This window comes from Pinus tabuliformis, chromosome 9 (assembly GCF_031772625.1).
Source record: "Pinus tabuliformis cultivar Carrire ecotype Pingquan chromosome 9, CPIR1, whole genome shotgun sequence".
Classification (NCBI taxonomy): domain Eukaryota; kingdom Viridiplantae; phylum Streptophyta; class Pinopsida; order Pinales; family Pinaceae; genus Pinus; species Pinus tabuliformis.
The window spans coordinates 579,317,303-579,330,877 of record NC_142307.1 but is presented as its reverse complement, the minus strand read 5'-3'; the positions used below and the strand labels follow the sequence as shown (position 1 = coordinate 579,330,877).

General features: G+C 33.3%; 1 protein-coding gene across 1 annotated transcript; it reads right to left on the bottom strand.

Annotated features, from left to right (window-relative positions):
- Window positions 1-5,903: 5,903 nt before the first annotated feature.
- On the bottom strand, window positions 5,904-6,622 carry LOC149149877 (uncharacterized). The gene is made up of 3 exons (XM_089438570.1): window positions 6,537-6,622; window positions 6,314-6,395; window positions 5,904-6,180 (listed from the first exon to the last, which is right to left on the bottom strand). The coding sequence occupies exons 1-3, from the start codon at window positions 6,618-6,620 to the stop codon at window positions 5,945-5,947; spliced, it is 402 nt and encodes a 133-aa protein (XP_089294696.1). The 5' UTR covers window positions 6,621-6,622; the 3' UTR covers window positions 5,904-5,944.
- Between the last annotated feature and the right edge of the window lie 6,953 nt (window positions 6,623-13,575).

Here is a 13,575-nt window from a genome sequence, read left to right as displayed (position 1 = left end):
CGTTGCCAGATTCCGCAAGATTAATCTCCACAGCAGGAGCTGATAATGGTTGCAATAACGCATCACCATGTATCTATATAAAGGTATCATGAACTTGCTTGAGAACTAATTAACCAAGTGCGCATTCATGCCCGTGTTTCACTTAGTGAAGGCTATGTATGGAAATGCTAATTCCATATATAATTAAATTGATTTTCCTTGAACTTGTTATGATAAACTAGCACTTACATTGGTGCGTGGTTTGATTGTTGGTGCGTGGCTTGATTGCTGGCGCGTGGTTTGCATGAAAGGGATGTATTACTTTCGAGTTTGATACTCAGTTTATATTGTAATTTTGCACAGAAACAGGTTGTTTTTTTTTTAAAAAAAAAAAAACAAAGGCAGTGTCATATAAGGCATAGGCAGTTTTTTAATTGCTGGTATTTAACAGTTAGTTTTTTGGAGTTTTTTTTTTTTTTGGTTGATACAAAATGTCGAGAACTCAGAGTGCCCGGTTTGAAATTGAGAAGTTTAATGGCAAAAATAATTTCGAGATCTGGAAGGTGAAAATGTATGATTTGCTTGTCCAACATGGTGTGGCAAAGGCGTTGTTGGGCAAATCCAAACAGCCTTACAACATCACAGATAATGAGTGGGTCGAGATGGATGAAAGAGCGATAAGTGCTATTCGACTGTGTCTAGCTGATGATGTCCTATTTAATATCGTGTCGGAGACAACAACTGCTGGTTTGTGGACGAAACTAGAGAAACTGTACATGACCAAATCCTTAACCAATAGGATTCTCCTGAAGCGACAGTTGTACAGCTTGCGAATGAAGGAAGGTACATCGATTGATGATCATTTAAATGCTTTTAATACTCTTCTTGTGCAATTACAAAGTATAGAAGTAAATATTCAATCCGAGGATAAAGATATTACTTTATTGTGCTCGTTGCCCGAATCATGGGATCATTTTGTTACTTCTATAAGTCTTAGTTCATCAGAAACTATTGAGTTTGATGATGTAGTTGCATCCTTATTATCGGAAGAAATAAGGAGAAGGTCGAATTCCGAAACCTCTACTTCAGAAGCTATGATGGTTAGAGGTCGTTCGAAAGAAAGACACTCCAGGAGGTTGAGCAACTCATGTTCAAAGTCAAAAGGGAAGAAGAGCAAGCTAAAGTGTTGGTTTTGATGCATATGCTCTAGTGCCTAAACATCAGCGAACTAAATTAGATCCAAAGTCTAAAAGGTATATCTTTGTTGGGTATGGTGTTGGAACAACGGGATATAGATTGTGGGATCCTACTACCTGCAAAATCATCATCAACAGAGATGTAAAGTTTAATGAATCCTCTCTTGTACAGATAGATGTAGATAGTAGATTGAAACAGGATGATGTATCTGACTTTCAGCACATTCAGTTTGATAGCATTTCTAATGATAGTCATGATGACCATAGTTCAGATACTAGCCATGAACAGGTTTTAGAATCAGATCATGAACAGGGTGCATGTCTAGATCATGAACAGGTCTCAGATACTGATCGTCAAGAAGTTCCTACAGATGGTAGTCAGCCAATCGAGAAAGCGCCAGAAACATCATTAAGGAGGTCGACAAGAATCAAACTGCCACCGAGAAGGTATGATGATTATGTTACTTCAGTTGCATTTACTGCTAATGACGATGAACCTCTGTGCTATCAGGAAGCAATAGAAGGTTTGAAGAGTGATAAGTGGAAGGCAACCATGAAGGACGAAATGATGGCCTTGGGTAAGAACGGCACATGGGATCTGGTTGAGCTTCCGAAAGGCAGGAAAACTGTGGGGTGTAAATGGGTTTTCAAGCTGAAACGGGGTGTGAATGATACGGAAGATAGGTACAAAGCGCGACTGGTTACAAAAGGGTTTTCTCAGAAAGCTAGTATTGACTTTCATGAGATTTTTTCACCAGTGGTTAAAATTGTTTCAATTAGAATTGTGTTAGCATTAGTGGCTTTTCTTGATTTAGAGTTGCAGCAATTAGATGTTAAGACTGCATTTCTACATGGAGACTTAGATGAGGAAATATATATGGAACAACTGGAAGGGTTTGTTCAGCATCACAATGAGAAATTTGTCTGCAGGCTCAAGAAGTCATTATATGGCCTGAAGCAGTCGCCTCCACAGTGGTATAAGAAGTTTGATTCTTTCATGTTGAGTCAGAAATATGTTAGAAGTGAATATGATCATTTTGTTTGTTTTAAACAGTTAAATAATGGCATATTCATTATATTGGTATTGTATGTTGACGATATGCTTTTAGCAAGCAAAAGCATAAAAGAAATCAACAGGTTGAAGGCTCAGATGGCAAGGACGTTTGATATGAAAGATCTAGGAGCAGCAAGACAAATTTTGGGCATGGAGATTTTCAGAGACATGAGCAATGGTAAGCTATGGCTATCACAACAGAAGTATATTGAGAAAATACTTTTGAGGTTTGGTATGAATAACGTGAAGCCTGTGTCAGTCCCTCTCGCTTCCCATTTCAAGCTTTCTTCGAGTTTATGTCCTAATTCAGATGAAGAAAAGGATTATATGTCTCGAATTCCATATGCTAATGTAGTAGGATGTTTAATGTATGCGATGGTGTGTATGCGACCAGATATTTCACATGCAGTTGGGGTTGTCAGCAGGTATATGGCAAATCCGGGTAAAGAACATTGGTCAACAGTGAAATGGGTGCTTCGGTATCTGAGAGGCACAAGTAGTTATTGTATCACTTACAATAAGAGTAGTGAATTTGTTTGCGGATATGTTGATTCCGATTTTGCAAGTGATTTGGATAAGAGAAGGTCAACTTCAGGGTATGTCTTTACTCTTGCAAGTGGAGCTATAAGCTGGATGTAAAACTTACAGAACATTGTCGCTTTATCCACTACTGAAGCATAATACATTGCTGCTTCGCATGCTTGCAAAGAGGTGGTTTGGTTGAAAGGTTTGCTTGGTGAGTTTGGTAGGTTATAGGACAACATCAGGTTACTTTGTGATAGTCAAAGTGCAATACATTTGGCTAAGAATCCGGCCTATCATAGTAAATCAAAGCATATTCCAATTAAGTACCATTTTGTAAGACAGGTTATCACTGAAAGGGGAGTCTCTCTTGAAAAGGTGCATACAAAGGAAAACTGTGCGGATATGTTCACGAAACCAGTTTTGTTGGAGAAGCTATGCTGGTGTTTGGCTTCTCTTGGCTTGCAGAAAAGATAAAATAATAAAGAAACAGGGCATCAGGCTAATTGCTGTCAAGGTGGAGATTGTTGAGATTTTCTGTTTGATACAAAATAGGCAAAATCTCAGTAGATGACAACAATAGGAATTAGTTCCTAGATTAGCTCCAGTTTGTTGGGAGGGAGTTAATGCATCCTAAATTTGAGTTGAGAGGATTTATGAGGCAGTTAGATTCTCCTTGCTATATAACAGGTATCCATACGGATGGTTTGTGAGTAGTGTGAGTGTTTGTGAGGATTTGATTTATGTAATCTTCTGTTTGATTAATAAGAATTGCCAATGCCTATGTTGTGTGGACGTAGCCAAGATTGGTTGGGTGAACCATGTTAAACCTCTGCCTTATGTGCTTGATTTAATAGCTGTGTGTATTTGTTTTAATTATGTTGTGCATCTGATCTCCAACATTATTATTGGACCAGGTTGTGAACGAAGGTAAACCATTCAACTGGTTAAATTTGTTGGCTTAGCAATTACGGATCCATGTGTCTAACGCCCTTAGTCCTCCCAAGGGTGGGCAAGCTAGATTTTATATGTCTGCATATTTACTGGATGCGATCTGCACACACAATGCATTCCCTGGCATGAATTGGATTTGGACACCACGAGAGCTTGCCGTGTATGTTTATTACAAGTTGCTTTTAGAGTGTAGCCACAAAGGAGTAATGGGCATGAATTGGACTTGGACACCATGAGAGTCTGCCGTGTATGTTTATTACAAGTTGCTTTCGAAGTGCAACGAAAGAAGAGTAATAGAGAAGCTAACTGAGAAGTTCTTTGTATTCTTTCACATCACCTGTAAAACTTGGTGGATTACTAACATTAAGTCACTTGTGATCAACACTTTTTTGAAGCCATATTCCTTTGCAAGATCAATACCTTTCCATAGTGCCCATAACTTCGCTTGGTTGCTAGTTGCTAATCCTAGTGCCTAAGCAAAAATGTATTCTTCAATGGATTACCCCTCTAGCTCGAGCGACCCCTATATTTAATAAATGATTTTGACAAATAAAAAAACACAAATAATATACAAGATTACTTTGATAAATTTGTATTGTTTTAGTATATTCTTGTTAATTTTACTTTGATAACAAAAATATTATATTCCTCAAAATAAAAATAATTATCCTAGCCATAATACTAATACACATCAATCTATAATAAAAATCAAAACACTTGCTTCATCATACATTTCAACTTATAACTTTATTTAAAATAATAATTATTATTTCTAATGATAAAAAGAATTAATATATAAGTTACACATATATACATTTAAAAAAACATATAACAAGATTTTAATCATGGAGATTCAACTCAACATTATGGAGATTCTTAAATTATAAAGAGCCTCTGATATAACACTGTGAGTCAATATCATGGCTCATCAATACCACATGCCAAAAAAACCATAACTCTTTTCATAACATACTTGTTCATATGAATTTTTTTTAATTAATAAATTTAATTAAGAGAAAAAATATTCATAATTAATTTGAAAATACATCTTGGCCATTTATTTATGCACACTATTAAGAATATTGTAAAATATTCTATTGACATTAAATATCTATTATCCAACAATAATTATTGAATTGTAAACCTTCTTTTCTAAAATAAAAAATAAACATATTTATAAATATAATTAATTTATTATTAAAATAATTGAGTAATAAATAAATAATTTATATTTATATTTATATATAATTCATTGTAATATAAAATAATAAATTTAATAATTATTTTATATATTTAATAAATATGTGACATATACCACATTATTAAATAAATATATTTCTATAAACTAAAATAAAAACCCTTAACATTTTCAGGCTGCAAATGATAAATCTTACTCCAAGTTGGAACTTTAAAACACATCACTCTCAATATAAAAGGTTAGAAGTCACTTGGATTAAGTTGACTTTACTTTTTGTAATACAGTTTAATAATAAAAAATTTAAGAAAATAAAATAAAATTTCTTAGCAATATATTTTATCATTCACTATTGTATACCTACAAATTTTATTTTTCATTCGTGAAGTGTTTAATTTTTACACATCTTAAAAAATATTATTAAGTCACATGTCTCTTTCTCGCAATTTAATATTCCTCTTTCTAGTATTATTGCTGATATTTATCAAACAAACCAAAAAGAATACCTGGCATGGCAGCCTTATGCACCGTGGAATAAAGCTATACTGGTGGATTTTGTAGTCATTTGATCTAAATTTCATTTTGTTTTCAGATGAATTTCCATACTCAGAATCATAATTTGAGCCATGCAAACCATATTTCAACATTTTCCATTTACAAACCGTCTTTCAGCAATGCTTCCTTTGCATTTTTTTCAGGAGAAAAAAATGTAACATTTTCATCAATAAGGAAGGTTATACATTGTCGAAGATCTGGTTCAATATTAGACAGCAAATACTCATGTTGAGAATATCCATAATGCAAAGCTAAATTCGCCATAGTAATGTCCTGAATGCAACCATTCTGAGAATATCCATAATGCAAGGCTAAATTCTGTTCAGAATCTTCAACATTTGTATGTTCGGTCAGAAAGCATGTCATTTCGGGTAATGTATAAAACTCGCCCACGACAAAATGACAGAAGGAGACAGAGGAGTTGCCCGGTTAATTACGAATAATAGTAATAAGCAAAGGTAACTACAGATCAACAACACGCTGAGGCTGCTAAGACGGCGCACAATGAAAACAGCAGGCCCTGTCAATAACGTTCTTGATTGATTTCTTCGGCGTGCTGCTGCAGTATTGCTGTCGTACATCAGTAGGGTATCGTTCAGACGTCTGAAATTCGATGGCGTTTCTCTTCTTGTCGTTGGCCATTCGATCCATTCTCTTCTTGGGACACACACGCCCTCTCACTGTTACCTTCTTCTGCCTCACGTCTACCACGTATTCCAGCAAATCTGCCCATCATCACAATAAAATTATGAACAGACTTAGGAAATGATAAAACGAAATGAACACAAAAGCGCTGAAATATTGTTTCATTGCAAAAGTTAATGTCACTGTGCAGAATGTGATGAAGAATCAACGTACTGTCTATTTTGGAGAGCACTTTGGAGACCCTGTCACGGCACTGTAGGCAACGCATATTAGCATTCAGAACAATCACCTGAACCTGCGAAGTAATGTGATGTTTGCGACAATATCAGTAAATATCAGACTTTAGCGTAACCCAGATAGCTGAGTTCATATCTGGTATTAAAAGGGAATGACAGAGTGCAATAAATTAGAGGGTAATTGCAGAAATGGGGCTTACCCCCGGCATTGTTAAAGCTTCGGCGGAGCGCAGAAGCTGACCCGTTGGCGCCATTTGTGAACGTTGATGAGCGAAGAAAAACATTATGCAGCTACGAAAATCAGAGACTGAGTTGCATTATTTTGATGAATGTATATAGATCTCACAATAAAGACAATGATATCATCCGTGTGACGTTAGTGGGCGCGTCGGAATCGGAATTGAATGGTGGGTGTGGGAGAGCACATCATGTGATGTGAAAGATGTTCTTGCTTCTGAAGCAGAGGACATCATATCATATAGAGGATATAGAGGAAGTGAATAAGTAGAAAACTTTATCTGTTTTTTTATTTATAGAAGTGGAAAAGGTTTAGGTTTATATATAGATATATATTTAATTGTTTTTGTTTGGTTAAGAGTTGGTTTGTGTATTATTTAAGGAAATAAGTTATCAGTGTAAAGGTTTAAGTTTATATATTTTTAATTGAGTTTGTTCATCTATTATTTAAAGAAAGGAGTCGTCGAGGCGGAATTCCCCAGATGGTCAAAAGTGGCTGGAATCCGAGAAAAAAAATTCAAAAAATCTTGTAGAGGCAGTGTTTGAATGTGTTTTTGATGGTGGAAATGGATTCAGCACCATCAAAAACCTCTAAGACACCTAAAACTTTGAAGTTTAACAACTATAACTTGGATTTACAAAAATCCTGATTTTCTCTAAATATGATTGGAATTTCCATAATTTTCTGGACAACTCCTCCACCTCGTTATAAATAAATAGTCTGGTTTTATTTGAATAATAATAATAAGTCAGCCAGTATTAACTAATAACCATTATTTCTGTTACTAATTAAACAATTAAATTATAATAAATTTTCCCACAAATATCTTAACTTAAATTAAAAAAATAATTATAATTTTAATATTATAATTTATCATAGTAAAATGACAATTTCCATTGACAGAAAATAAACTTTTTACTTTGTGAACGAACCATTGTATTTCTGTTTGTTTTAGGGTTATCGTTCTGGACACAGAGGTATGGCAAGTCTATGAACTGGCATATTTTATCGCGGTATGGTGTTTTGGAATATTTGCACGCCTGCCTTGTTGCTTGCTTTTGTAATTATTTAGTGAGGTAAAAGCCGTGGATAAGTGGCCACCGACGTATCAAGTTTAATTAAATGGTTGCTTTTCTTGGGAGTTCACTGACAGTATAGCGAGTAAAGATGTGACCAGCGTGAAGGATGAGGATCAGGTGGTTAGTACACTGGATAAGAATAAGGTGATTGTTATGATTGTCCATCTTTTTTCCGAGAATTATTAGTATTTAATTTTTTTTATGTTATTAAATTTAAAATTATTATATTGAATTGTGTTTTTACAGTAGAATAAGTAAGATGAATCCTTCTTTTCTTATTTAATTTGAAATTAATGTATAGTATTTGAAAAAAAAATTATAAAAAATATTTTAATATTAAATATTAAATATAAATATAAGTTATATATATAGATATTGAAAGTATTTCCTATATAAATTAAAATTAAAATTATATATATATATATATAAATTGAAAGAAAGTGTTTTCTATATTCCAATGTAAAATAAATGTGTAATTCCTTTCATATTTAATATGGACGGTTAAAAAAAGAGACATGAGCATTGCTTCTAGAATAGAATTCATTAAAGTTAGTTGGCCTTTTGTTGTTTCTCTGAGATAGTAGTAGGTCAACTACGAATATGCCAGAGCATCTAAAATAATTGTTTTGAGGTTTTTGGTTTAAATTTTTGGAAGACCAATGAATGAAGACAAATGTAGAGTTGAAGTAATTAATCCTTTGGGTTATATTAATACTTCAGCAAAGTGCTGCTATAAAGTAGTACACAGTGATATAGATAAAAAATAGTGGTGAGTAGAAGACAACAAAAAATATGATTATCACAGTTTCCAAACTGTAAAACAGAACAATCATAAGTTGGAAAACCTTCTAAATTACGTTCCAAAGGTTCAAGGTAGTATACTTAATGCTTACACAAGATGTTGATGATTTATTGATTAGAGGGGATTAGCTAAACAGACAGTTCATTAATCCATTCTCTTAATAGATGATCACTTCAGGAGCTTATAGGAAGTAATTGAGACACAATTATTCCTACCTAGATATCTCTATAAGTCATAAGCATATGAAGAAAAACACAATGATTGATAACTGGAAAAACTTACAGGATAACACAAAACTGTGTAAAACCAGATTCAGAATCCTCTGCTTTGTATTAAGGTTCCAGAAAAACTGAGTACATCAAGTGTCTGCAAAAGCTTCCTTCAAAGGTGGCTTCCAAGTTCAAAGTAGTATTAACAGTCAAGACTTTACAAGCAATGAACTATGAATCTTGAACTCCGAACCTATAACATCTCGAGAAGAGAGTTATTTATACAATAATAAAACTAAGAAATATCCTAAAACTGAATGAGATTTATTCTAGGAAAGGAAAAGATCTTCATGCAAGAAGATAGGGGCAGCTCTTGAACTGCTTCTTGTTATCCCTTTTATTCAGGTTGTGCTGGCTTTGTTGGTTGATATTTTGCCCTTTAAGCTGTTAAATTGTTTGAATCCTTTGCGCTGGGTTGATTTCTTCATTTAACCTTTCATCTGATACTCTTTAAACTTTGTAAATATCTTTTAACCATGTTGAGTAACCTTTACTATGCATTGTCACATTTACTATGCATTTCAGGTTTTTACTGTGTTTTTCAACAGTAAATCCCTCTAGATTTGTGTCACATGGTAAAGTAAATTGATATGGTCTTCATATTTGTCTTCAAACTGTGCACAGGCTTTTTCTTCGTAAGCCTAGAACAAAAGCTTTACCTGCAAAACACAGAAATTATTAAGAAAAATAGAGGTGACAGAGGAGGACATCAATGCCTTTTTGAGCTTGAATAGCTATTGGAAGGAGTCCATAGCATATTGGAAGGTAAAATGATTGTTTATATGGTCGCAGAGGCTTATGGAGGTTTCGCTGTGTAAAATAAGCAAAATAGAGCAAAATGGTCATTTTTGCATTTAAACGAGAACATAGAAAATTTTAGGGGCGAATGTTCGCCCTTTCGCGAAATTAAGGGGTTTTAAATTTTTAGTGGGCGAATATTTTGTATCATAGTACATTTTTACAAATCACCTCAAATAACCCACCTTATTTTAAGAGAGAGGGTAAAAAATGTAAATATATCCCTTGAAATTAGGAGTTACAACCTTCCATTCACCCATTTTCAAGAATAGGTTTTATTTAAGTTAATCCTATGGGCCAAAGGTCCAAATACCATATTTATAAAAGAGGTATGGTAAATTAATAAAAATATAAATAAATGAGAGGTATGGTAAATAAATAAAATGTCTTTTTATACTTACTCAAAAGGTATGGTAAATAAATAAAAATATAAATAAACTAGACGCATGGTAAATAAATAAAACCTCTTTTTATATTTAGTCCATAACCCTCGTTCTATTTATGAAGGCTCAAGAAAGAGTTTTTATTTAAGTGAATCCTATGGGCCAAATACCATATTTGTAAAAGAGGTATGGTAAATTAATAAAAATATAAATAAACGAGAGGTATGGTAAACAAATAAAACATTTTCTTATATTTACTCCATAAGTCACCTTATATTTACAAACACTCAAAAAATGCGTTATATTTAGGTGAAACCTATGGGAAAAATACTATGGGACAAATACCATGGACTAGATTGTTATTAATAGCATGCAAGAAAACATTATTAACCCTAATATTAGTATTAATAAAAATAAAAATGGAACATGGTATTGACCCATGGTATTCACCAAAATGGCACATGGTATTGACCCTTGGTATTCACCTGGAATGTAGCCTATTTAAATGGGGGAATTAAACCAGCATAGATCCATCTTTACTCTGGATCTACTAACCCCCGAGAGGTATCAAATATCGTGATATGAAAACTAGCATAGAGTGAAAACTATTTGATTTGATCAAGAGTAAAAATGGATGTTGTAATTTAATGTATGTTAAACATTTTAGCTTGGTTAAAATAAAAAATAAAATAAAAATCAACTATTAATTTTATTAATTTTTATAAATTACTAATAGTAATTTTTAAGCTCCAGGTTTATGATAATCCATGGTATTGACCCATGGTAATACCATGGTATTCATGTGAGCATAGACTATTTAAAGGGGAAATTCTATCATCTTAGATCATCTTAATTCTGGGTCTACCAAGTGCTCAGAGGGATAAATAGATTTCATCCCCCTGAGAGTGGTAGATGTGGAGTTAAGATGGATATAGGTTGGTTTTTCTGATAATGAAGATATTAAATAGACTTAGGAAATTATATTGTAAAAACATCTTAAGGTGAATGGTTAAAGCATAGACATTGGACAAGTATATTTGTATACTTCTGTTTTAAATTGAAACAAATCTAGGGCTAAAAGGAATGGATTGATTGCACTAGTCATCCTTCTATAACTTTCCAACATATGCTGGAGTAAACAGATTGTAATTTGGGTAATTTTTCTAATTGCAAACAGGAACATACTTGTGTATTGGCAGGGTGGTTACGAGGTCCCTAGAAGTGATGAATTTGAATTTTTCTTGGTTTTATATATAGTATTAGGTTTTTGCTTATGCTTTCTGTGAATGGCACAAGTTAATTTTATCATACACCCACTAGGTTATCGATATGTAATTTCGGTAATTTTGATTTCAAAAGATATTTTAAAGAAATGCAATGATTTCATTTGTGTATTCAATAAACATAAGATTTTATAATTGAGTAAAAAATTCGTCATTCCTGGTGAGAGATTCGCCAAAAAATTATATATACATATCATATTATTGATAAAATCGCCTTTCATTTTTCCTATATACCATGGAGATTCGCCCATTTATTATACATGTAAATTTAGAGGGGGTTCTTAAAATTTTCTCTGAATGGGAAAAACAGTTTTCCTTTTGAAATACAACATGAATTGAATAGTGGTTATTTTGTCATTTTGCAAAAGGCGTTTTCATCGCACCGCTTGTGAAGCGCCGGAGGTTTTGGGAAGGGTCACCTGAAATTATCTGAGCTTGACACGTGGCAAGGGAAGTCAGTAGAAAACCACTTTTCGGGTGGGTAATGCCCGTACAGAAAATATACCCAAAATCGCTGAGGGCCGTTGGATTTAGATGGATTAGATCGGACGGTAGCGGAGCGAAGGAGTAGTACGGAGGGTACGAACGATTAAATATGGCGGTAATGGTTGTACAATGGCTTAAAACCTAGATTAGTGGTGTTTTTATGGTTAAACGAAGTTTTAGTTATTTCTTCGTTTAAGTGATAAAAAATGATTTAACAAAGAAATTCTTTGCAAAACGCATATGGCGGACTTGAACTTTTTTGAATGCGGGTGTATATAATATTGAGTCCGGGCTAATCGCATATCGCAATTGGTGTTTAGTGGAGGACGACTCATCGCAAAGAATGCGATAGGCACCGGATGTGACATGGGAATAAATGATATATGATATGTGATCGAGTCTGGGTCCCAATCGCAATCGGAGATCGCAACTAGCAAAGGTTTATGCTATTAGCGAGACTTGTGATGAGGGGCGGATGTGATATGGGTATAGATTATAATATATATTTGGTCAGGTCCGGGTGCTTTGTTGATCGCATATTGCAAAAGGGGAAAAGAGCATGCATATGATAGGCTTTTGATGCAATATTAAAATACATAGTTTTATTATAAAACTAAGGGTTTTCGAAATATTTTATTAAAGCAGTCAATAATATACAGAAAAAGGGATTTTGGCGGTTTAATACTTAAGTTAGTGTTAATATAAAAATATGAGCGGAAAAGTGAAAATACACGCGAAAATGGTGTATTTAGGTGGAAAAGGGAAAATATAAGCAATATGAGTGAAAAAGGGAATTATAGGTGGAAAGGGGAAAATACTAAGTATAATGCTTTATCATGGGATTATTTGCTTTTCATATATGCATAATACTTAGGGTAAAACATATTTTGTGGGTTTTTTATGTAAAAAAGGATTTTACATGGAAAAAGGAATTTTACATGGGATTTTTACTTTTCCCAGGTAAAAAGGGTTTTGACCTTAGGAAAAGGGATTTTTATGGAAATTGAATGATTTTGAATGTATGAAGGTGGGGAAAGGGGAAATTAGTAAATATAGGAATGAATGGGGATGAAATTAGTAAAATAGTCCTTCATTTGCTTTGTGTAATTGAATCATGGACATAAAAACATATGGTGAAACATGATAAATGTACATTTAGTCCAATGAATAATCAAACTTCTGCAAACTTTCTCTACTTACCCTTTGCTTATCCTATCATTTTTCTTCACTTAATGGGTGCATTTAAGCTAGCAAACCCCTTTTCTTTCTTTTTATTTTACAAAAACAAACTATCTAAATCTACCCTTATAACCTCAAAGGGCTCATATTAAACTAATGAGCACCTTATTATTCTCTACCTAACTACTGATCTGCCAAGATTAAACAGTTTGGCGAGATCTTTATTCTCTAACTATAACATCAAATTTAAAGCATGAAGCAGTCAAGATTAAATTATTTGACTGTCATGGGTTGTGGCATTTAACACAAACTGCACATAACCATTATTTTGTAGAAACATAGTAGTGGCATTTAGACTTGCTCACTTTCAGAGTTTATTTGTTTTCTTTTCTTTCTAACCTAACATTTTCTTTTTTTCTTCATTTTTTAGGACATCTAACCTAACATTTTATTTTTGCCTTGATTTTTTATAGCATCTAATCTAACATTTTCTTTGATATGGACATCATCATCAAGATATTTTCTTTAACTAACATTTTATTCACTATTGTTATGTCTGTATCCTAACTTAACATTTTTCAGATATTCTATCTTATCAAAACCAAAAAATGTTACAACACCTTCCATGTTGGGAAAAAAAATTCAAGTTTCCAAATTTCTTTTTCATCTTCCATTATGGAGGGAATTTTCCACGAGAGGATTATCTAAATATTTGGATGGAA